The sequence below is a fragment of the Panthera tigris genome, chromosome E1 (assembly GCF_018350195.1).
Source record: "Panthera tigris isolate Pti1 chromosome E1, P.tigris_Pti1_mat1.1, whole genome shotgun sequence".
Classification (NCBI taxonomy): Eukaryota; Metazoa; Chordata; class Mammalia; order Carnivora; family Felidae; genus Panthera; species Panthera tigris.
Genome location: NC_056673.1, coordinates 24,933,546 through 24,957,106, shown reverse-complemented (window position 1 = coordinate 24,957,106; position 23,561 = coordinate 24,933,546). Strand labels below are relative to the sequence as shown.

The 23,561-nt window shown below is 35.4% G+C and overlaps 1 protein-coding gene and 1 long non-coding RNA gene across 4 annotated transcripts in view; one reads left to right on the top strand and one right to left on the bottom strand.

Annotated features, from left to right (window-relative positions):
- Nucleotides 1–19,074, bottom strand: part of LOC122233414 — a 129,005-nt gene extending 109,931 nt beyond the window's left edge. For both annotated transcript variants that reach the window (XR_006210960.1, XR_006210959.1), the window contains exons 1-2: nt 18,819–19,074; nt 15,797–15,890 (exon numbers count right to left, since the gene is read on the bottom strand). This is a non-coding gene — a long non-coding RNA (uncharacterized LOC122233414). The remainder of the gene's footprint in view (nt 1–15,796; nt 15,891–18,818) is intronic.
- The window catches only part of USP32 (ubiquitin specific peptidase 32), a 243,513-nt gene that overhangs the window by 161,959 nt on the left and 57,993 nt on the right, over nt 1–23,561 (top strand). For both annotated transcript variants that reach the window (XM_042965446.1, XM_042965445.1), the window contains exons 11-12: nt 7,038–7,099; nt 18,299–18,401. In XM_042965446.1, the coding sequence (XP_042821380.1) occupies nt 7,038–7,099; nt 18,299–18,401 (165 nt within the window). The remainder of the gene's footprint in view (nt 1–7,037; nt 7,100–18,298; nt 18,402–23,561) is intronic.

The following is a 23,561-nucleotide window of genomic DNA, read 5'->3' as shown; positions in this document are numbered from 1 at the left end:
CCTAGTTGTAGTTCTTCTCTTGCTCCAATTAAAAACAATAATTTATGGTTTCCATTTTTTATAATTTTTCACAAATATTTAAGTTGACTTAATAGTGATATTTTAGATTCCTCTTTTTTTTTTTTTTTTTTAAGTTTATTTATTTTGAGAGAGGATGTAAGCGAGCAGGGGAGGGGCAGAGAGAGAGGGAGAGAATCCCAGGCAGGCTTGACACTGTCAGTATAGAGCCTGATACAGGGCTCGATTTCATGAACTGCAAGATCATGACCAGCCAAAATCAAGACAGATGCTTAACCAACTGAGCCACCCAGGTGCCCCTATTTTAGATTCCTTATTTTATTTTTCTTTCCTTATACCCCTGTGAAGGTCAGAAGTTTGTTATGTTTATATCTATCATGTTCTTCTGTTTTATGTAAAGAATAAACATGGCTATGCTAGAATAAATGGAAACTGGTCTCTTCCTGATAGCTAATGACTAATTACATACACACACACACACACACACACACACACACACACGTGCGTATACATACACATACATATACGTATATATACACATATACACACACACACACGTGTGTGTGTGTGTGTGTGTATACATACACACACACAATCTGATAAACCTATAATATCCATTTATATCAATCAGTTGTTCCACATCAGTTACAATTTTCAGCAGGGATTTTAACTTGATGGCTTTATAAAATATAAACGTACAAAAATAATATAAGTCACTACTCCAAACAGAAATGACTTGGTAATATGAAAATTGGTAATATGAAAATTGATCAACTATTTTTATCTCATTTAAAATAATATCCTTATTTATCTCATAACTTTTAGATCACTTAGGCTTATGCCTATATCATCTTGTAGCTATTGCATAGCATAACATTTTGATTCTTTTGTATTGTCTTTCCTATTTTCTCATTCTTTTTTTTTTTCTCATTCTTATCAAGAACTTGCAGTGGCAGTATTTTTCTGACTCTAATTTATAAATAACCAAATGCTTGAGATTTGCCTTTGTGTATGTGTGTTTCTAACATTATATTATGAAGAGCTAAAAGGTTTTTCACATGAATACTTATCACCTACATTTTAACATTATATTTTACTGTATTTATTTCATATTCAATATGCTTTTAAAACTGTATGTTCACTTAGTATATGAGTAAGAAGACTGTTATGCTAAGTTATGCTAAGTTATATTATGCTATGCTAAGGTTTAATTGTTATCTGTGTCTTAAAATTGGTAGAGTTAGTTGGTAAGTCTAGTGATAAAAGCTTGAATTATACTCTTACTTTATTTGCCAAGATCCCTCTTGGCTGAGTGTTTTAGGTATTTAAGTGTAACATATATAAGTGTTAACAAAATTAGAAAACCATCCCTGTGGTAATATCTTTATTTTCAGTCCTTCATAAACTCAGTGGCCAATATTTTGAAGTATTCTAAACATAATTGGGGTGTTCTGTCTTGTGCATTATCAAAAAGTATCAAATTTTAAAGAGTGTGGTAGACAGAATAATGCCCACCACAACCACCACGTTATCCATGCCCTAATCCCTAGAACCTGTGCATACGTTATCTTACATGGTAAAAGGGACTTTGTAGATGTATTGGACTAAGGACTCTGAGATAGGGAGATTAGCCTAGCAGATGGGTCTAATTCAAATGAGTCCTTAAAAGTAGAGGACCTTTTCCAGCTGTGGTCAGAGGGAGGGAGGGAAAGGAAGAAAGAGAGAGAGAGATGACGTTGGAGGAAAGTTAGAGATGCAAACTTGTTGGCTTTGAGTTAGAGGAAGGGGCCATGAGCAAAATAATGTGGGTGAACTCTAGAACTGGAAAAGGCAAAGAAGTGTGTTCTTTTCATCTCCAGAAAGGAATGCAGCTCTGCTGACACCTTGATTTTTGAATTAGTGAGACCCGTGTCTAGCTTTTGACCTACAGAACCATAAGATAATAAAGTTACTTTGTGTTAAGATGCTGAATTTGTGATAATTTGTTATAGAAGCAATAAAAAAACCAATGCAGAGGGAGATAATCCATATTTATGGATTGGAAGGCTCAGCATCTTGAAGATGTCAGTGTCAGTTCCCTTTAAATTGGTTTGTAGACATTCAGTGCAATCCCAATTAAAATTGCACTGGCATTCTTCTCAGAGCTAGAACAAACAATCCTAAAATTTGTATGGAACCATAGAAGACCCCAAATAGCCAAAGTAATATTGAAAAAGAAAACCAAAGGGGCAGAAGGGATCACAATCCCAGACTTTAGCCTCTACTGCAAAGCTATAATCAAGACAGTATGGTATGGCACAAAAATAGATACATAGACCAATGAAATAGAATAGAGACCCCAGAATTGGACCCACAAATTTATGGCCAACTAATCTTTGACATAGCAGGAAAGAACATCCAATGGAAAAAAGACAGTCTCTTTAGCAAATGGTGCTGGGAGAACTGGACAGCAACATGCAGAAGAATGAAACTAGACCACTTTTTTACACCATACACAAAAATAAACCCAAAATGGATGAAAGACCTAAATGTGAGACAGGAAACCATCAAAATCTTCGAGGAGAAAGCAGGCAACAACCTCTTTGACCTCAGCCGCAGCAGTTTCTTGCTCTACACATCTCCAAAAGCAAGGGAATTAAAAGCAAAAATGAGCTATTGGGACCTCATGAAGATAAAAAGCTTCTGCACTGCAAAGTAAACAGTCAACAAAACTAAAAGGCAACCGATGGAATGGGAAAAGATATATGCAAATGACTTATCAGATAAAGGGTTAGTATCCAAAATCTATGAAGAACTCATCAAACTCCACACCCAAAAAACAAATAATCCGGTGAAGAAATGGGCAGAAGACATGAATAGACGCTTTTCCAAAGAAGACATCCAGATGGCCAACAGACACATATGAAAAGATGCTCAATGTCACTTAATCATCAGGGAAATACAAATCAAAACCACAGTAAGATACCACTTTACACCAGTCAGAGTGGCTAAAATTAACAACTCAGGAAACAACAGATGCTGGTGAGGATGTGGAGAAATGGGAACCATCTTACACTGTTGGTGGGAATGCAGACTGGTGCAGCCGTCTGGAAAACAGTGTGGAGGGTCCTCAAAAAATTAAAAATAGAACTACCCCATGACCCAGCAATAGCACTACTAGGAATTTATCCAAAGGATACAGGAGTGCTGATTCACAGGGGTACATATACCCCAATGTTTATAGCAGCACTCTCAACAATAGCCAAATTATGGAAAGACCCTAAATGTCCATCAACTGATGAATGGATAAAGAAGATGTGGTTTATATTTACAATGGAATACTACTTGGCATTGAGAAAGAATGAAATCATGCCATTTGTAGCAACATGGATGGAACTGGAAGGTATTATGCTAAGTGAAATAAGTCAGAGAAAGACAGATACCATAAGTTTTGACTCATATGTGGATCTTGAGAAACTTAACAGAAGATTATGGGGGAAGGGAAAGGGAAAAAATTAGTTATAAACAGGGAGGGAGGCAAATCATAAGAGACTCTTAAATACAGAGAACAAACTGAGGATTGATGGGCTTGGGGGAGAGGGGAAAATGGGTGATGGTCATTAAGAAGGGCACTTGTTGGGATGAGCACTGGTTGTTGTATGTAAGCGATGAACCACAGGAATCTATCCCCAAAACGAAGAGCACACTTTTACACACTGTATGTTAGCCATTTGACAATAAATTATATTTAAAAATAAATAAATAAATAAATAAATAAATAAATAAATAAATAAATAAATAGGTTTGTAGATGTGGCGCATTCACAATCAAAATGCCAAAAAGCCTATTGTTGTCATTGTTTTTGTGGAACTGGACAAGCTGATTCTAAGTACATACAGACGTGGAAAAGGCCAAATGCAACCAAGATAATGTAAAGAACGATGTTAGAGGACTTACATTACCAGATATTAGGACAGTAGTATTAAGACGATGTGATACCTGCGTGAAGGTAGACAAATAGACCGGTGGAACACTATTGAGAGTTTTTAAACAGACCTACATGTATGTGATCACCTGACTTATAACAAAGAAGACTTTGCATTGCATATGGGAAGGGGTGATCTTTTCAATAAATGGTGTACTGGGTCAATTGGTATCTCTGTGGGGAAAAATGCATTATTATTCTTCCTTCTTACCCATATATCAAGATTAATCCAAGTGGGATTATAAATCTAATAAATTTGAAAGGTAAAGATAAAGCATCTAGAAAATAATTTGCAAGAATATTTTAGTGCCTTTGAGGTGGCAAAGACTTCTTAGGACACAGAAAGCATTAACCACAAAGCAAAAGTTTCTAAGTTGGACTTCAGTAAAATTAAGAATTTTTTTAGGGGCACCTGGGTGGCTAAGTCGATTAAGTGTCTCCATTTGGCTCAGGTCATGAACTCACAGTTAGTTTGAGCCCGCATTGGGCTCTCTGCTGTCTGCACAGAGCCTCCTTCAGATCCCGTGTTGTTGTTCCCTCCCCCACCCCACCCCCTGCGCTGCACCTACCCCACTCTTGCTCACTCTGTCTCTGTCTCTCAAAACTAAATAAACAAATTATGTAAAGAGCCTAAATGTCCATCAACTGATGAATGGATAAAGAAATTGTGGTTTATATACACAATGGAGTACTATGTGGCAATGAGAAAGAATGAAATATGGCTCTTTGTAGCAATGTGGATGGAACTGGAGAGTGTTATGCTAAGTGAAATAAGCCATACAGAGAAAGACAGATACCATATGTGTTCACTCTTATGTGGATCCTGAGAAACTTAACAGGAACCCATGGGGGAGGGGAAGGAAAAAAAAAAAAAAAGAGGTTAGAGTGGGAGAGAGCCAAAGCATAAGAGACTCTTAAAAACTGAGAACAAACTGAGGGCTGATGGGGGGTGGGAGATGGGTATTGAGGAGGGCACCTGTTGGGATGAGCACTGGGTATTGTATGGAAACCAATTTGACAATAAATTTCATATATTAAAAAAAATAAAAATATCTACAAAAAAACCCCAAAACAAAACAAAAAGCTAAATAAACAAGTCATTTTTTTTTTTAAAGTGAGGAGCTACCATTTAAAAAGTGAAAAGATAAGTTATGCAGTGGGAGAAGATGTTTATGAAACCTGCATCTGACAAGACTTGTATCTAGGGCATACAAAGAATAAAAATCAATGAGAAAAAGGCAAAACTTCAATATAAAAATGTGAAAAAAAATCCTGAAGAGATGCTTCACAAAACAGAATGTCCCAGTAGTTAATAAATGAAAAGGAGCTCCTTAGTCATCATGGACATACATATTAAAACCACATGTGAAATTCAGTAGACATACCCCAGAATGGTTAGTTTTTAAGTGATATGAAGTATTGGTGAGGATAACAAGCACCTGGAACTCTCATATATTGCCAATAGGATGTAATTGTACAATTTGTAATAATTGTAAATTATTACAAACACATTGGAAATTGGCAGTATTTATGAAAGTTGAACATATATTTACCTGGTGACCCGTAAAGTCTACTCCATATGTAAAACCCACAGAAACTGATGTTATCTGGGCACCAAAAGACCTACAAGTAAGTTCTTAAAATCACTATTTGTTGTAGCCCAAAAAACCCCAGAAAATGACCCAAATACTTATTAATAAATAAATACATAGTAAGTAGATTGTGGCATGTGCATACAGTGGTATACTTTAAAGCACTGGAAAATAAGTCTAATATTGCTACACCCAACAACATGGATGAATCTTACATAAACTTGAGCTGAAAACACTAAACCAAAAAGTTCAAAAGCATGCAAAACCTATTCTATGGTGATAGTATTCAGGATAGTGGATACATCAGAGAGGTGCAGTGGTGTCTGTGAAGGAACCCAAAGTGGGCTTTGGGTGAGATAGCAGTTGTTTTTTTACTGGGTTTCATAGATATTACTTTGTGAAAAGTCGTTGAACTGTACACTTAAGATTTGTTCACTTGTAAGCATGTGTATTTCCATTTTCTATAAGTTTGCTTAGAAAAATAGGTTTCAAAAGCTCAAATATCTGTCAATATGAGAATGGATAAAACAGTGGTGTGTTCAAACAATGGACTACTACTTAGTAATGACAATGAACTACTTACTCCTAAATAGATAAATCTCAAAAACCCAATTTGTGGATTTTGTTGTTACGTAAATGTCACCTCAAAAGGTAAAACTGTAAACAGATCTTGAACTCTCTGGTTAATGTTAGCCATGCTGATGTATTTATAAAGAGCTGTACTACTGTCTGTAATTTACTTTGAAATGCATCCAAAAATTAAGGATGGATGAATTAATGGATAGATGCAAGTATAATAAAACGTTAATGTTAGAATCTAGATAATGGGTATGACATGTTCAGTGTTAAATTCTTTAAACTTTTCTGTGTTTTTGAAATTTTTCATGAGAAAATATTGAAAAAATACATCTGTTGATGATATTTAGAGAAGCCACATAGAGGAAATGAGCCTTAAAAAGTATATTTTTAAAAAGCTTATTTAGCATTAGTGGCAATAATTTTTTCTCTTTGAACTGATTAAACTGAAATGCTACCCATATTTTTTGTCTCCTATATCCTCTGCATCTCCCCTCGCCTTTCTCCTTGAGTGCCATGATTTGCTCTTCAGATTTCAGGAAAGAAAATAATATTCCCTGTGTGAGATATCTTAAAATACATAGTATTAATGAAATGTTCTGGTAGATAGTTCTTTTCTTCTGTCTCTGTCTCTATCTCCGTTTTCCTCCCTCCCTTCCTTTCTTTCCTGTCTCACACAGAGATTTGGAAGTTGGCCTCCATTGAAATAGTTTGTTTAGAAAACAAACAGCTCAAGTTTAAAGTTCAAACATTGATAATTCATCAGTTGAAAGCTACTGCTAATTCAGATTCCCATCTACAAAATGGAACTCATGCAGAGCATGTGAAATTTTATACAGTCCAGTCATTGGCACCAGTGAAGTTTGATTTACCACTTTTTTCTCTAGGTATGTCACATAGTTCTGGGGTTAAGACCAGCTACTCCTGAAGAAGAAGGACAAATTATTAGGTAAGTTTATAGTTTCAATCAGTGTACTTTTCATTATATAGTTGAAATTTCCGACACTTGAAATATATTGTTATTAAGTAACATGTCCCATTTTAATATAATCATTATAGTGACACCTTGTTTCTCCAAATTAGTTTATATTGAAATATTTTTGTTAAAATAATTTCCTAACCAAGGGATTGGATTAATTTAGAAATCATATTCTCTTTAGCTTTAAAATTGCACCAAGTACTGAATTTAATTTTTTGAAATAAGAAAGACATCTTAGGGACACCTGGGTGGCTCAGACGTTAAGCGTCCTTTCGGTTTCAGCTCAGGTCATGATCTCACGGTTCATGAGATTGAGCCCCATGTCGGGCTCTGTGCTGATAGTCCTGAGCCTGCCTGGGATTCTCTCCCTCTCTCTTTCTCTGCCCCTCCTCTGCTCACATGTGCATGCTGTCTCTCCCAAAATAAAAAAACTTTAAAAAAAAAGATATTTTATAAGATGAAAGGTTGCAATTTTTCCTTACTACAAAATAGTTCATGTTTATTGTAAAAAGGTTTTTATAAAGTAAAGCTAAATAAAAAGAAGCAAAAAAAAGCCCATCATCTCTGTATTTATAGGTAATTGCTGTTGACATTTTTTCAACTGTATTGAGGTGTAATTGATATCTAAAATTGTAAAATATTTAAAGTGTACAATTTGATTTGATATGGGTACGGATTGTGAAAGGATTCCAACCATCAAGTTAACATATCCATCACTATTCCCTCACATATTTCCTTTTTTTAAATTTATTTTTTTAATTTACATCCAAGTTAGCATATAGTGCAACAATTATTTCAGGAGTAGATTCCTTAATGCCCCTTAACCATTTAACCCACCCCCCCCCCACAATCCCTCCAGTAACCTTCTGTTTGTTCTCCATTTTTAAGAGTCTCTTATGTTTGTCCCCCTCCCTCTTTTTATATTATTTTTACTTCCCTTCCCTTATGTTCACCTGTTTTGTATCTTAAAGTCCTCATATGAGTGAAGTCATATGATCTTTGCCTTTCTCTAATTTTGCCAATTCCATCCACATAGTTGCAAATGGCAAGATTTCATTCTTTTTGATTATCGAGTAATACTCCATTGTGTGTGTATATATATATATATATATATATATATATATATATATATATACACCACACCTTTATCCATTCATCCATCGATGGACATTTGGGCTCTTTCCATACTTTGGCTATTGTTGATAGTGCTGCTATAAACATTGGGGTGTATGTGCCCCTACGAAACAGCATATCTGTATCCCTTGGATAAATACCTAGTAGTGCAATTTCTGGGTCGTAGGGTAGTGCTATTTTTAATTTTTGGAGGGATCTCCATACTGTTTTCCAGAGTGGCTACACCAGTTTGCATTCCCACCAGCAGTGCAAAAGAGATCCTCTTTCTCCGCATCCTTGCCAACATCTGTTGTTGCCTGAGTTGTTAATGTTAGCCATTCTGACAGGTGTCAGGTGGTATCTCATTGTGGTTTTGATTCGTATTTCCCTGATGATGAGTGATGTTGAGCATTTTTTCATTTGTTGGTATGCCATGTGGATGTCTTCTTTAGAGAAGTGCCTATGTATGTCTTTTGCCCATTTCTTCACTGGATTATTTGTTTTTTGGGTGTTGAGTTTGATAAGTTCTTTATAGATTTTGGATCCTTTTTTTTTTAATTGTAAGAATATTTAAGGTCTACTCTCTTAGCAAATTTCAGTTATACACTACAGTGTTATCAACTGTAGTCACCATATTATACATCACATCTTCAAACTTTATTTATCTTATAAAAGTTTGTACCCTTTTATCAGCCTGTCTGTATTCTCCCAGCCTCCAGCAACTGCTCTTCTACTCTCTGTTTCTGAATTCAACTCTTTTTTTTTTTTGAGATTCTGCATATAAGTGATATACCATGCAATATTTGTCTGTCTTTGCCTGCCTTATTTCACTTAGTGTAATGCCTTCCAGACTCATGCATTTTGTTGTAAATGACAGGATTTCCTCTTAAGACTGGATAATATTCCATCATATACATATATATATGCATGTGTATATATATACACCACATTTTGTTTCTATCATACATATATATATATATATATATACACACACACACACACACCACATTTTGTTTATCCATTCATTCATTATTGTATACATAGGTTGTTAGCACACCTTGGCTTTTGTGAATAATGCTGCAATGAATATGGAAGTAAAGCTATCATCTTCAAGATCATGATTTTGTTTCCTTTGGTTTTATACCCAGAAGTAGGATTGCTGGATCATATGGTAGTTCTTTTTTTGATTTCATGTGAAACCTAGTTTTTATAGTGACTATTCCAGTTTATATTCCCATCAACAGTGTATAAGGATTCTTTTTTTCTCCACATCTGTGAATGGATATTCTCTCTGGTCTTTTTGATAATAGCCATCCTAACAGGCATGCAGTAGTACCTCATTGTGGTTTTGAGTTGTATTTCCCTGATAATTAGTGGTGTTGAGTACCTTTTCATGTAGCTTTTGGCCATTTGTATGTCCTTTTTAGAAAAACATCTATTCAGGTTCTTTCCCATTTTAAATTGGATTATTATTATCTTTTTACTATTAAGTGGTAATGAATTTCATATATATATGTGTGTGTGTGTGTGTGTATATATATATATATATATATATTTTTTTTTTTTTTTTTTTGGATATAAGCCCTTATTGGATCTGTGGTTTGCAAATATTTCCTTCCACTCCATAGATTGCCTTTTCATTTTGTTAATGGTTGCACTATTGACACTTTTATATTCATATACCCACATATGTATGCCTCTGATGGGATTTGTAAATGTTTTTTTAAAAATGAGAATATTTCGTGATGCCTGCGTGGCTCGGTCAGTTAAGTGTCTGACTTTACTTCAGGTCATGATCTCAGGTCATTTGTGAGTTCAAGCCCCATGTCAGGCTCTGTGCTGATAGCTCAGAGCCTGGAGCCTCCTTTGGATTCTGTGTCTTCCTCTCTCTGCTTCTAGCCCACTCACACTGTGTCTCTCAAAAGTAAATAAACATTTAAAAGAAAGAAAGGGGGGCACCTTGGTGGCTCAGTCAGTTAAGCGTCCAACTTTGGCCCAGGTCATGATCTCTCAGTTCGTGGGTTCGAGCCCTGCATTGGGCTCTGTGCTGATGGCTCAGAGCCTGGAGCCTGCTTTGGATTCTGTGTCTCCCTCTCTTTCTGCTCACACTCTCTCTCTTCTTCAAAAATAAACATTAAGGGGCGCCTGGGTGGCTTGGTCGGTTAGGCAGCCGGCTTCGGCTCAGGTCATGATCTCGCGGTCGGTGGGTTCGAGCCCCGTGTCGGGCTCTGTGCTGACAGCTCAGAGCCTGGAGCCTGTTTCAGATTCTGTGTCTCCCTCTCTCTGTGACCCTCCCCCGTTCATGCTCTGTCTTTCTCTGTCTCAAAAATAAATAAACGTTAATAAATAAATAAATAAATAAATAAACATTAAAAAAAATTTTTTTAAATAAAAGGAAAGAACAAAGGATATTTCAAAACACTCTTTTATTTTTGGCCTCCATTTTCACTGCAGATTACATCAAATGAGACTTTTACATATCAATAAAAGCCTTTTATAATTTAAATGACTGGCTAGTAGGCCCCATTCATCCCCTATTTTTTAATCTCTATTTAATATAATTTAGTAATTTAGTAATAAATTCTGTATGCCTTTGGTTAGGTATTTATTTAGGCAGTATTACTTGAGGTGAAATATCTAGGTTAATAGGCCTGCACATTTTTATGGCTATAATTCAATTTTTAATATATCAAGTATCTTTCATTGCTTTAGTGTTACTACTTTTGTGTAGGAAGTTTCAGAAACAAGACTGAATCACTATTAAACTTGGCTTTTAGAATAAATTCAATATATAGTTTGTCACTTACTCTTGAAACTAGTGTGTATGCAAATTTTTCAGTAGTTTCTTCTGGTGTATGACTGCTTGATAAGAGAGTATACTGAATAGAGTTGTTTGGAATACCTGAGGACCGGAAGGATTATGTAGTTAACATTTAAAGAGAAATGCCAATTGAGATTTAGATTAATTTAAGTAGCAAATATATTTTCCATCTTTGTAAAATAGATTCTTTTAGGGGCACTTGGGTGGCTCAGTCACTTAAGTGTCTGACTCTTGATTTCAGCTCAGGTGATGACCTCAGAGTTCATGGGTTTGAGTCCTGCATCGGGCTCTGTGCTGAGAGCATGGAGCCTGCTTCAGATTTTCTCTCTCCCCACCTCTCTCTGCCCATCCCCTGCTCTCTATCTCTCTCTTAAAATAAATGAACTTAACAAAAACTGGGTTCTTTTAAAAAATGGTTATTTTTTTAAAGAATTTTTAGCTGTATCCATTTTGAAAATGTTTTCATAAAAACTCTAGTCTCATGTAGTTATTTTAATTTTCATGCTCAGAAAACTCATTCTTATTTACTCATCTTGTATTCAGATGTTGACAGTGTTGTCTTGATTTTTTCTGATTTTTAACTGTCATAAAATAAAATTTTAAAGTACATTGAAATGTACAAATGAGATATGGTAAAGAAATACTGAAAGGCTTTTATGTAGCTGCAGTAGCTTTTTCTTACAGTATTGTAATCTAATTTCATCACATGCTAATATCTTCTGAAGTCAGTATGACTTAGTATACATATTAAGAATGCTATCTAGATAAGCACCAGGTGATGTATGGAATTGTTGAATCTGAATCAGTATATTGTACACCTGAAACTAAAATAACATTGTATGTTAGCTAACTGGAATTAAAATAAAAACTTAAAAAAAATGCTGTATAACCTGTATATACATTTCTTGGTTTAATTATTTTGCAAATGCTTATAGCATCCCTATTTTAAAATATAATACTGGTAAAATCTCATGTTTTTATAGAACTTTGTTCTTTACACAGTAGTTCCATTTGCATCATTTCATCTATTCCTTAGAATAACTGCTTTAACTTGTTGGGATGAGCACTGGGTGTTGTACAGAAACCATTTTGACAATAAATTATATTAAAAAAAAGAATAACTGCTTTAAATTAGTATCACCATCCCATTTTATAGAAGAGGAAACTGAGAACACAAAAGTTGAGGAACTTATTACCAAAAATTGCATGGAAGTGGCAGGATCAAGTCAATGACTTTTTTCATTGCAAACACAAATAATCTGCCTCTGTATTCCTTATTTTTACTAAATCTGAATTTTAAATTCTAGATTCCAAAGTGGTTCATTTAATTTTTGACTTTTGAGTTTTGTGTTATTTTGCCTGCATTTTTACTCCTAGAAATTCATTTGAATTTGTCGGATGATTTTTAAAGTATGAATCGGGTTGGTATATATGCAATGAGATGAAAGAAATATTTCTCTCTAACTTAAAGAATCAGTAATTTATATCAAAATTAGTATTTCTGCAATGGCTGAGTGAAGATGTCAGCATATCCTCCCTGAAAAGCAACTGGACAAAATAGAACATTGTACAAAATTGTCAGCCAGCTATTTTAGGACTTTGGAAATGGACCAAAGCTATTCGACAATTGGGAAGCATTTATTCAAGAAAAACCACTAAACCTTGGTAAGGATAATGGGAATCTGTGGTAATTTTACTTGGTGCTGTTCCCATTCCTTCCTACCCAACATGGTAGTTTTACCAGGGCAGAGATGACAAGGCTGACTTAATTTGGAATAGGACAGGCATGAATGCCTGCCCAAGAAAATTGTGCATATACACAATATTTATATTTTGTGTGTGTATATATATAAACAAGTAATTTATATATATATAGTCATAACTTGACAATATTTATATGTCATATAAATATATATGACAATCATGTTGGCAAACAATCAGGGAACATCATTAGCTTGGGGTTGAGATACTGATTAAGGAAAACATCAGACTGACAGGCCAGTCAAAATTTTAACCAAGAGATCCAGGGAACAAGATGACCCTAATGAGTATTGATATATTTCACCATATCACAAATGATCTGGAAGCCTGCTCATATACAAGGCTAGGCCCAAGCTCAGCAGAAACCAAGGAGGACTGTAGCTATCTATTCATTCCTGATTGAATGTGAGACCTTGCACATGCAAAGAGTAAAAACCAAGGAAGTTCGTTATCTGCCTGAACTTCGCATCATTTTTCAAACTGCGAACTCTTCCATCAAGAAAAAGTGTAAGTATTACTGGCTCAAGATGTTTCAGCATAGCCCCTCACCAGTTATTGTCTGATCAGTAAATTATGCTGTTCCCAAGGAAGCCAAACTTAAATGTAAAAAATAATAAAACTGAGCTGCCTCACACTGCAGGGGAAACAGACTCTAGAATTAGTCCAGGAAGTCACAAGGCAAAACACACAGGTGGTATCAGAATCCAGAGTTGGTGAAACATATATCAAATATGTCCAGTTCTCAATAACAGAAGATCATGAAACATACAAAAAATAGAAAACGTGACCCATATACCGTGGTGGTGGTGGTGACAACACTAGATAATAGAAACTGTCACTGAAGTAGCCTCAGATGTTTGACTTAGGACACAAAGATTTCACAGCAGTTGTTATAAATGTTTTCAGTGCTAAAGGAAGCTTTGTTTAAAGATTTAAAGGAAAATATAATGACAATAACTAGTCAAATATAAAATATCAATAAGGAGATAAAAATTTTAAAAGTGAACTCAATGGAATCCTGGAGTTGAAAATTACAATAAATGAAATGAAAATTCGCTACAGGGACTCGGCAACCGATTAGAGTTGCAGAGAAATAATCAGCAAAATAGAATATAGATCAATAGAGATTTTCCAGTATGAAGAGCAGAGAGAATAAATAAAAATGAACAGAACCTGAGGTGTGTGAAACACCAGAGACAGGTATACCAATACACACATAATGGAAGTCCCAAAAGGAGGAAAGGAGCAGGAAAAAATATTTGACAAAATAATGGCTGGATCTTCTAAAAGTATTGAAAGTCACTAATCCAAGAAGCCCAACAAACTGCAAGCAGGTTAAAAACAGATCCACATCTAAACATATCACAGTCAAACTGTTCAAAGTTACAATGAGAAGATCTTAAAAGCAGGAAGAGAAAAATGACTCCTTCTGTAGAAGGCAATAAGATTAATGACTGACCTTTTTTTTTTTTTCTTTTAGAAATGATAGGGGTCGGTAGGCAGTGTGATGACATTCAGAGTGTTGAAGGGGGAAAACTGTTAACCCAGAATTCTTTATCCAGCAGAATTATCCTTCAGAAATTAAGGTAATTTGAAAACAGTCCATACAAACACTATTGCTAGTTAACATGTCTTAAATACTGAAGGAATAAAATACTTAAAATATTGAAGGAACTTCTTCATGCTAAAACAAAGTGACCCCAGACAATAATTTGAATTACATAAAGAAATATAGAGCACCAGTAAACATAATGATATACCAATACATTTCTGTTTCACCTTTTTACTGACTTAAAATACAAAATCATAAGACAATAATTTGAAAGCTATGTTGTTCTTACATGATAAAAAGACGTCATATGCATGACAATAATACAACCAAGAGAATGGGAACTAGAGCTATATTTGAACAGCATCTATATTTTACTGAAATAAATTAGTATTAATCTGAAGTAGCATGTGTTAAGCTTTATTTTGTAACTCTAAAGCAGCCATAAGCATATAATCCCAAATATAGTTTCTTTAAAAAGATAATTAAAATGATATGCTATCTAATACAGAACAATCTAATACAAAAGAAGGAAGTAAAGGAGGAATAGAAAATTAAAAATACTTGAGATAAATAGAAAACAAGTAACAAAATGGTAGGCACAAATCCATATCAATAATTACTTTAAATATAATTGGATTAAACAATTATCAAAAGCTAGACTGATTTTTTTTAATCCAAATACTTGAGATTCAAAGACACAAATAGATTCAAAGTAAAATGCTGAAATAAATATAACCATGCATATTTAGGAAAAAATGGCTTTTAGACAAAGAATTGTTACTACACAGACATTTTATAATGGTAAGTTGCAGTTCTTCAGGAAAATATAAAAGTTGTAAATGTATATGCACCCAGCAGCAGAACACTCCACCCAACAACAGCAGGGTACATATTCAAGTACACATGTGATATTGTCTAGGACAGACTATATGTTAAGCCATGGATTATTACACTGTGGCCCATTGGCTAACTTTGGTCCACTACCTGATTTTATACAGCCTACAAGCTAGAAATGTTTTTTTACACTCTTTTTATATATCAAGAACTATAAAGCCTGGTTTGAGAGAAGTTAAAATCTAAAGATAGGTCAATTGAAGCTATTGAGACTGAGTAGTAGAAAGACAAAAGAACTAAGGGAAATGAACAGAGTTTAGTGGACCTGTTGAAATAGCAGCAACCATACCATCATACACATAGGAATCCCAGAAGGAGAAGAGAAAAAGTGGCAGAATACTTGAAGAAATAATGGGTCCAAACTCCCCACACTTGATAAATGATATGAACCTAAACATTAGAAAAGCTCATCGAGCTCCAAGAAGGATAATACTGTAAGTGATTTACACCAAGACTCATTTTAATCAGATGATCAGAAGCCAGAGACAGAGAAAATTTTTAAAGTAGCAAGAGAAAAGCTACCCACCACATGCAGTAGATCTTCAGTAAGATTAACAGCAGGTTTCTCATCAGAAATCTTGGAATCCAGGAGTGAGCAGAATGGTACTTTTATTCTGTATCTAGGAAAAATATTTTTTTCAAAAGTGATTTGGATTTTAAGTTGAATTCTTATGTGTGACAATAAAAACCATGCGCAACCAAAGAAAAAATAGATAAATTTGACCATCAAAATTTATTTATTTTTATTTTTTTAATTTAAGTTTATTTTGAGAGAGAAGGATTGTGCACACGTGAGCAGGGGGGAGGGGCAGAGAGAGAGGACAGAGAGAGAATCCCAAACAGGCTCTACACTGTCAGTGCAGAGCCCATTGAGGGGCTCAAACTCAGGAACTGTGGGATCATGACCTGAGCTGAAATCAAGAGTGGGACGCTTAACCAACTGAGCCACTCAAGTGCCCCTGACCATCAAAATTTTAAACTGTTTATCAGGGCGTCTGGGTGTCTCAGTCAGTTAAGCATCTGACTTCAACTCAGGTCATGATCTCATGGTTCGTGAGTTCATGACCCATGTCAGGCTCTGCTGACAGCTCAGAGCCTGGAGACTGCTTCAGATTCTGTATCTCCCTTTCTCTCTCTCTCTCTCTCTCTCTCTCTCTCTCTCTCTCTCCCTCCCTCCCTCCCTCCCTCCCCCCCTCCCCTGCTTTCTCTCTCTCTCTCTCTCTCTCTCTCAAAAATAAATATTAAAAAAAATTTTTTAACTTGTGTTTATCAAAGGACATTGTCAAGAAAGTGACAAAACAACCTATAAAATGGAGATAATATTTGTAAATCACAGATCTGCCAGGGGTCAACTAACCAGGGGTCAACTAACTAACTCCTACAGCTCACTAACAAAAAGAAAACTCAATTAAAAACTGGGTAAAGGACTTGAATACACATTTCTCCAGAGATGACCTACAAATGGTCATCGAGCACGTAAAAAGATACTCAAAATCATTAGGCATTAAGGAAATGCAACTCAAAAACCACAATGATTCTGCTTTGCACTTACTAGGATGTTTATAATTTAAAAAAATGGAAAATAATTTTGTAAGGATGTGGAGAAATTGGGACACTGTGGAAATATAAAATGGTATAGCTGCTGTGTGGAAAAGTTGGTAGTTCCTCAACATGGAATCCCATGTAACCTGGCAATTCCACTTCTAGGTATATACCCCAAAGAGTTGAAAACAGGGACTCAAATACTTGTAAACAAATGTTCATAGCAACACTGTATACAATAAGTAGTAATTGGAAACAGCCCAAGTAGCCATCAGTGGATGAATAGGTAAACACAATGTGGTATATGCATACTGTGGAATATTATTCAGCTGTAAAAAGGAACGATGTATTCCTACGTGCAGCAACATGGATGAACCTCACAAATGAAAAAAGCCAGATATAAGAGGTCACATATTGTATGATTCTATTTATACGAAATATCCAGAATAGGTAAGTGAATAGATAAAGAGAACAGAATGGTGATTGTCAAGGGCTGGGGGAAGGGAATAATAGGAAATAACTGCCTAATGTATCACTACTCAGTTGGGATGTATGAAAATGTTTTGGAGAAATACACATAACATAAAAGTGACCATTTAAAGCATAACAGTCCACTGGCATTAGTACATTCAAAATAGGCAATCAACACCTTATGTTATGAATTTCTCCTCTGTAAAAGTTTTTTTTAAATCACCATGTGTTACCACTTCATACCCACTTGAACGTTTGATAGAAAAGACAGGCAATAACAAGTGTTACCAAGAATGTGGAAAAACTAGAACCATTGTACCTTACTGATGGGAATGTTAAATGGTGCAGCCACTTTGGAAAATAGATTGCCAGTTTCAGATTATCAGATGTTAGGTAGATAAACAAAATGTGTATACAGACCTTTGGAATGATTTTAAGTAATATTTGGAATGGAATTAAAAGGCACAAACTAATGATATCTGCTGCAACATAGATGAACCTCAAAAACATTATGGTAAGGAAAAGAGGCCAGGTATAAAAGACCATGTGTTGTATTATTCCATGTATATGAAATGTTCAGAAAAGGGCAAATTGTAAGAGATAGAAAATAGACTGGTAGTTTCCTGGGCTGAGGGTGGTAATGTAACTTGACTAAATGTGGGTACAGGATAGCTTTTGGGGGTAATTGAAATATTCTAGAATTGGATTCTGGTGATGGTTGCACATGTTTATAAATTTACCAAAATCATTGAGCTGTACGCTGAATTCAGGTAAATTTTGTGTTATGTAAGTTAGTCTTCAGTAAAGCTGTTTTTAAAACATCAGTGTGAAGCCTGATAGTGGTATTTAGGACTCCTAAATTTGGCTTACCAGTGTTTCACTAATTTAAACTATGGCAGTCCCCCAAGTATATGTGTCATGTTTTTCCTTTGTAAAAATTTCTAATGATAATTTGTGGATATGTGGTCATCTGTTTCATACTATTTGATATACTGAATGTCTTTTGTATGTACAGAGGATGGTTAGAACGAGAGAGCAGGTATGGTCTGCAACCAGGACACAATTGGTTTATCATCTCCATGCAGTGGTGGCAGCAGTGGAAAGAATATGTCAAATATGTGAGTATGACCCCCCCCTATGTAATATTTCATAGGATTTTCAACTCTATCAGACTTTGGTGGCTCCTGGCCAGTAATAAAATCCTTCTACATAGATGAGGATTTGATGGGGAAAGAAATGAGTACCTGTGTGATATATTTGCTATAGACCAAGCTCTGTGCTTGTACTGCCACATAAATTTCCTGCCTTGAAACAACTCTGTGAGGAAGGTGATAATGGACGCATGGGTGCATGTATATGCATTTTACATATCTCATTTAATGCTCACAATATCCCTGGGAGAAAAGTGGTATTATATTCATTTTACCTGTGATGTACCTAAGGCTGAAATTAAAGGTGACCTAAATATCTTGCTTACTGGGATCAAACCTAAGGTCTGACTTTTAAGCCAGTGGTATCTCAACCACATCACTTACCTTATCCTTCATTTGTTCACCTTTTTCATCAAAATGTTGAAGACCCTTGGGTAAGAAGTGTTGATTTTTCTGTTCAACAAAGTTAATTTCAGGACTAACATTAGATTCAGTTTCTAAATGATAATCTGCCATTGTTCCAAATAAAGAGTTAAAAGAGGAATTCTCAGTGAAAATTCTAGAGTCTTTATGTATGTATGTGTGTATTTTGATTGTTTATTTTGAGAGAGATCACACGCGAGTGAGGGAGAGGCAGAGAGAGAGGGAGAGAGAATCCCAAGCAGGCTCCATACTGTCAGTGGACTCAATCTCATGAACTATGAGATCATGACCTGAGCCAAAGTCAAGAGTTAGATGCTTAACTGACAGAGCCACCCAGGCACCCCTAGAGTCTTATGTAAAACAAAGAATGGATTTTTCTTCAGTATGAAAAGACTCAGAGTAATGCTAGGAATCATATTTCTCCCATTTTTGGAGAGCCAGTTGATCTATAGATTCATCGTTAGTTACCAAATGGTCACCAACCAAATGATCACTAACCTGATAGTTTGATTCATATTTTTTCCTGTATGTCCTCTTGTGTCATTGCTTATTTATCAGAATATTAGTAGATGTTCACATTATTTACTTCATTATTCTAACTGGTTCTTTTTCCATTTTGCAGAGTTTAATATTGTGTTTTCACATATAAAATATGTTAATTGGAAAAAATAGACTGATGTTTTTGAAGGAGAAGTAGGCAAATGACTTCAAACCTTGTAGGAGGTAATGATGGTGATTGTAGGTAGAAAATGAAAACATTGAGGTAAAGCATCAAGTCTTTCTTGAAATGCTTTTTGTTCTTTATATTCTTAAATTGGCCTTAGAATTAATGTTTATTAAAGTCTTACTGGCTACAGACTCAAAGAAAATCCTCATTTTGTGTTTTGAAGTGTTATTTTTATTTCCTGTAGGAACATAGTAGAGGTCTTGTTTTTAGCAGCACATCTCTCATAAATAGACAGAAGTGCAGTGTTGAGAACACAAACCTGATTTGCTCTTGCTTCTCATAACCCTTCTGTGCATGAAAAGAATTAGTGGAGGGTAGTAAGGGAGAGATATAGAGGTGGAAATCTACACTTAAGTATCATATTCTCTCCACTGTGGCATTCTGTATTGTTGTCTAGTATGTCTGTCAAATGCAGACTTAAAGTTTACTTTAAAATGAAACTGGTTAACTGTTGTGAGAAAGGTATCAATTTATGTGTAGGGAAAAGTAGCAGAGACTTAAGGCAACTTACTTAATAAGGGGGAAAAATGTAAATTGAGTAAGAGCAGTCTTTTCTGAAGATATGTATTAGAAAAGTGATCTTTAGTAAATAAAAGGTAACTTTGTTTTATATGCAAATAACTATTTTAAAAAATGACATTCTGGGCCTCATCTGTAAAATGAGATAAAGAACAGTAACCTGCATCATAGCATGTTAGGAAGATTAAAGGAGCTGATACATGTGAAGCATTTAAAACAAAAAAATTTTTTTAATGTTTGTTTATTTTTGAGAGAGAGAGCGTGAGCAGGGAGGGACAGATAGAAACACAGAATCCAAAGCAGGCTCCAGGCTCTGAGCAGTCAGCACAGAGCCTGATGTGGGGCTCAAACCCACAAACTGTGAGATCATGACCTGAGCGGAAGTCGGACGCTCAACTGACTGAGCCACCCAGACACCCCTATGAAGCATTTTAGGACAGTGTCTGGTACATAGTAAATACTGAAATATTACCTAATAGCCTGAGAAAACAGTATAGGATAATAGCAGTGAGCTTGTACTCCTTGTGTAGAGTCCTGGACCTGCTACTTGCTGTATGACTTTAAACAAGTTACTTATCCTTTCCCTACCTCAGTTTCTTCATATGAACAACAAGATTATTTCAATAGGGTTGTTATAAAGAATTAAATAAATTAACATTTGTGAAGCACTTGGCCCCATGCCTGGCAAGTAGAAACCCTATGTAAAGTTAGGGAAGTAATGGTAGTAATATTAACAGTGGTTTTAGCAGCAGTAGCAATAGTAATTAATGATTTCTATTTACCTTTGCAGTATATAGCAATTTTGGGAAATACTTTGTTTAAGAAAAATTAATTGGTGTTTTTATTGTTTTGGATAATTTGATCTTACTGTGGGCTTAATCTGCCCACCTAATAAGACCATCAATTAGCTTTAGTTAATGTCTCCATAAAATGGCATACTCTGTAGTGGTTTACCTCAAATTTGCTATGATTGACTTGAGGTTGAATATTTGATATGCTCATGCAATCTGTTCATTAATGAGCCAAAGGTATTTCTACCATGTGAAATCTCCCTTTGTAAAAATGTAAATGAGGAGAAATGGTGAAATCTTTTCTGTTTGTCATCATTGTAGTATATATGTTTGTCTTTCCTCCTGTTTGAGAACTGAGGGAGCAGTATTACTACTCATGTACTAGTACTCATGAGTACTAGTACTCATGTACTAGTCTTATTGTTTATTATGATTTATTATTATTACATAATGCTTCTAATCTAAGAAACATTTGAAGCACTTCTCTTTTTTGAATTTATAGACAAAGCCTCTGAGGTCTCTTTAGGTTTTGTAATTGCACAGAGTTGTATTAGGCAATTACTTTATTACTCAATCTAGATTTCTAGAGCTTGGGTCTCTTGATTCCTACCTTAGTGCTTTTTCCGTTACTCTATACTGCCTTCCATTTTTTGAAAACCAGCATTGCAGACTGATGTAATATAAAATTGGCATAACTAGTAGTTGCTTAAGTTAATTAATACTTGGAATATACATATGTGTAAAAAGAAGTAGCATCATCACTGATAGAGAAGAAAATGAATCCTGACCCTTATTTTGGAACATCATTAATCATTTGATACAACTCAGAAGGAATCATGAAATGCTCAAAATAGAATTATCGTATGTTAAAGTGCCACATAGCCCTTTTAGGAATCATCGACTCAAGAGAATGAGGAAAATTTTCACCCTGGGTGAAACCTTATCTACTGTAGAGACCTATCTTCTTAAAAACACAGGACAGTTGCTAATAGTTCCAGAGCCAGAAGTCACTAAAAACAAAACAAAAGATCCTTTGATATTTAGGGGAAAAAAATTTCCAGAGCAACTGGAAATAACACTCTCAGAAAGAGCCAGTGACTACAGTATATGACTATTATTGGTTTGCTTAACATGCAGAAGGAAAGATTAGTTGACTGAAAATGTTGATAATTTCACCGAAAGCAAGAGTGGAAGCAATGACCTGAAAAATAGAGGAGGAAGGGGAAAGAAGAAAGAACCTGAGTAATGGTGACAGTTTCAGGCAGTGCCGGACACCGAGAGCAGTAGATTACTAGAATAGCAAAGAAAGTCAGACAGTGAGAAGACAGACCACTCTAGTTGGAACAGTGGGAAATAAGTGAAGAAAAGCTCTTATTCTCTAAGTCTAAAAAGGTTATCATTCACTGCACCATGTTAAAAGCATATGGTACAGTGTGCAGTCACTGGCAGCAAAGATTTCAGTCTCTGATAAGCTATTAAAATAATTCTATTGCTAAATTATTGTAAAACTTAAAGTAATTATAGTGCATAAACAAACTTAAAATAAATGGAATAGAGAAATGAATATAAATTTTAAAAAGAGTTTCCTGTCAACCATGTGATAGTTATGCACCCACCATTTAAGGTCAAGAACAGTTACAGCAAAAATAAAGTGATTTTTCTGGACGATAACGGAGTGATCTAGGAGAAGACTTTAATTTTTCAAAAGTTATTCTTTCAAAATGGCTATGCTATCAGTCTTACTCCTTCTTTATAGGAAAGAAGTAAATGACCCAAAAGCTCACTAAAATCTGAATCTGTTTAGAGTTTTAATTTTATTTATTTTTTTAAGAAGAGCTTAACTTTATTATTTTTTTAATGTTTACTTTTGACAGAGAGCGAACGAGCATGAGTGAGGTAAGGGCAGAGAGAGAGAGACAGAAGATCCAAAGCGAGCTCTACACTAAGAGCAGAGAGCCCAGTGTGGGGCTCGAACTCACGAAACATGAGATCATGACCTGAGCTGAAGTCAGATGCTTAAGTGACCAAGCCATCCAGGCCCCCTTCCCAGCTGTTTTTAGAGGCAGTTTGTATCTTGGTTAGCAACTCACTCCTTACACCCACACCCCAGATTGAGTTTGGCTTTGGGCCCTTGATCTTTAAACAAGGGAGACTGACCTCTGTGGGTTGTTAAGTTTTAGGATTCTTTATCTTCCTCTCTATCCCATTCCATGTAATCTTGTTCCTGAGATCAGAGAATTGGTAGAAGACTGTGGGAATCACAACTATAAACCCTGTAGAAATGGGATTGTCTAGTTAATAAGGAATCAGAACCTAAATTCACTGCCAAGAAGAGAACCTGTGTTCAGACCTGGTGGGTGGGACTGACAGTAGGCCATGTGGTAGGCATATTGCCTTATCCTGAGAGCATCCTTCCCCCATGACCTCTATTCCTTCTCAGATTTTATTTATTTTTATGTGGAAGACATTGAATACAAAGCAAATAGCCTATATGTAATTTGCCACTTTTTCAGGGGTGTGCACATTGTTCCAGAAAAGTGGTTCTCTGACTTGACTGTGCACTGGAATCACCTGGGTTAAAAGAAAAACACCTGGTGCCCTGATCTCACCCTCAGAAATTCTGATTTAATTGATTTGGGTGCCACCTTGGCCTTGGGATTTTAAAAG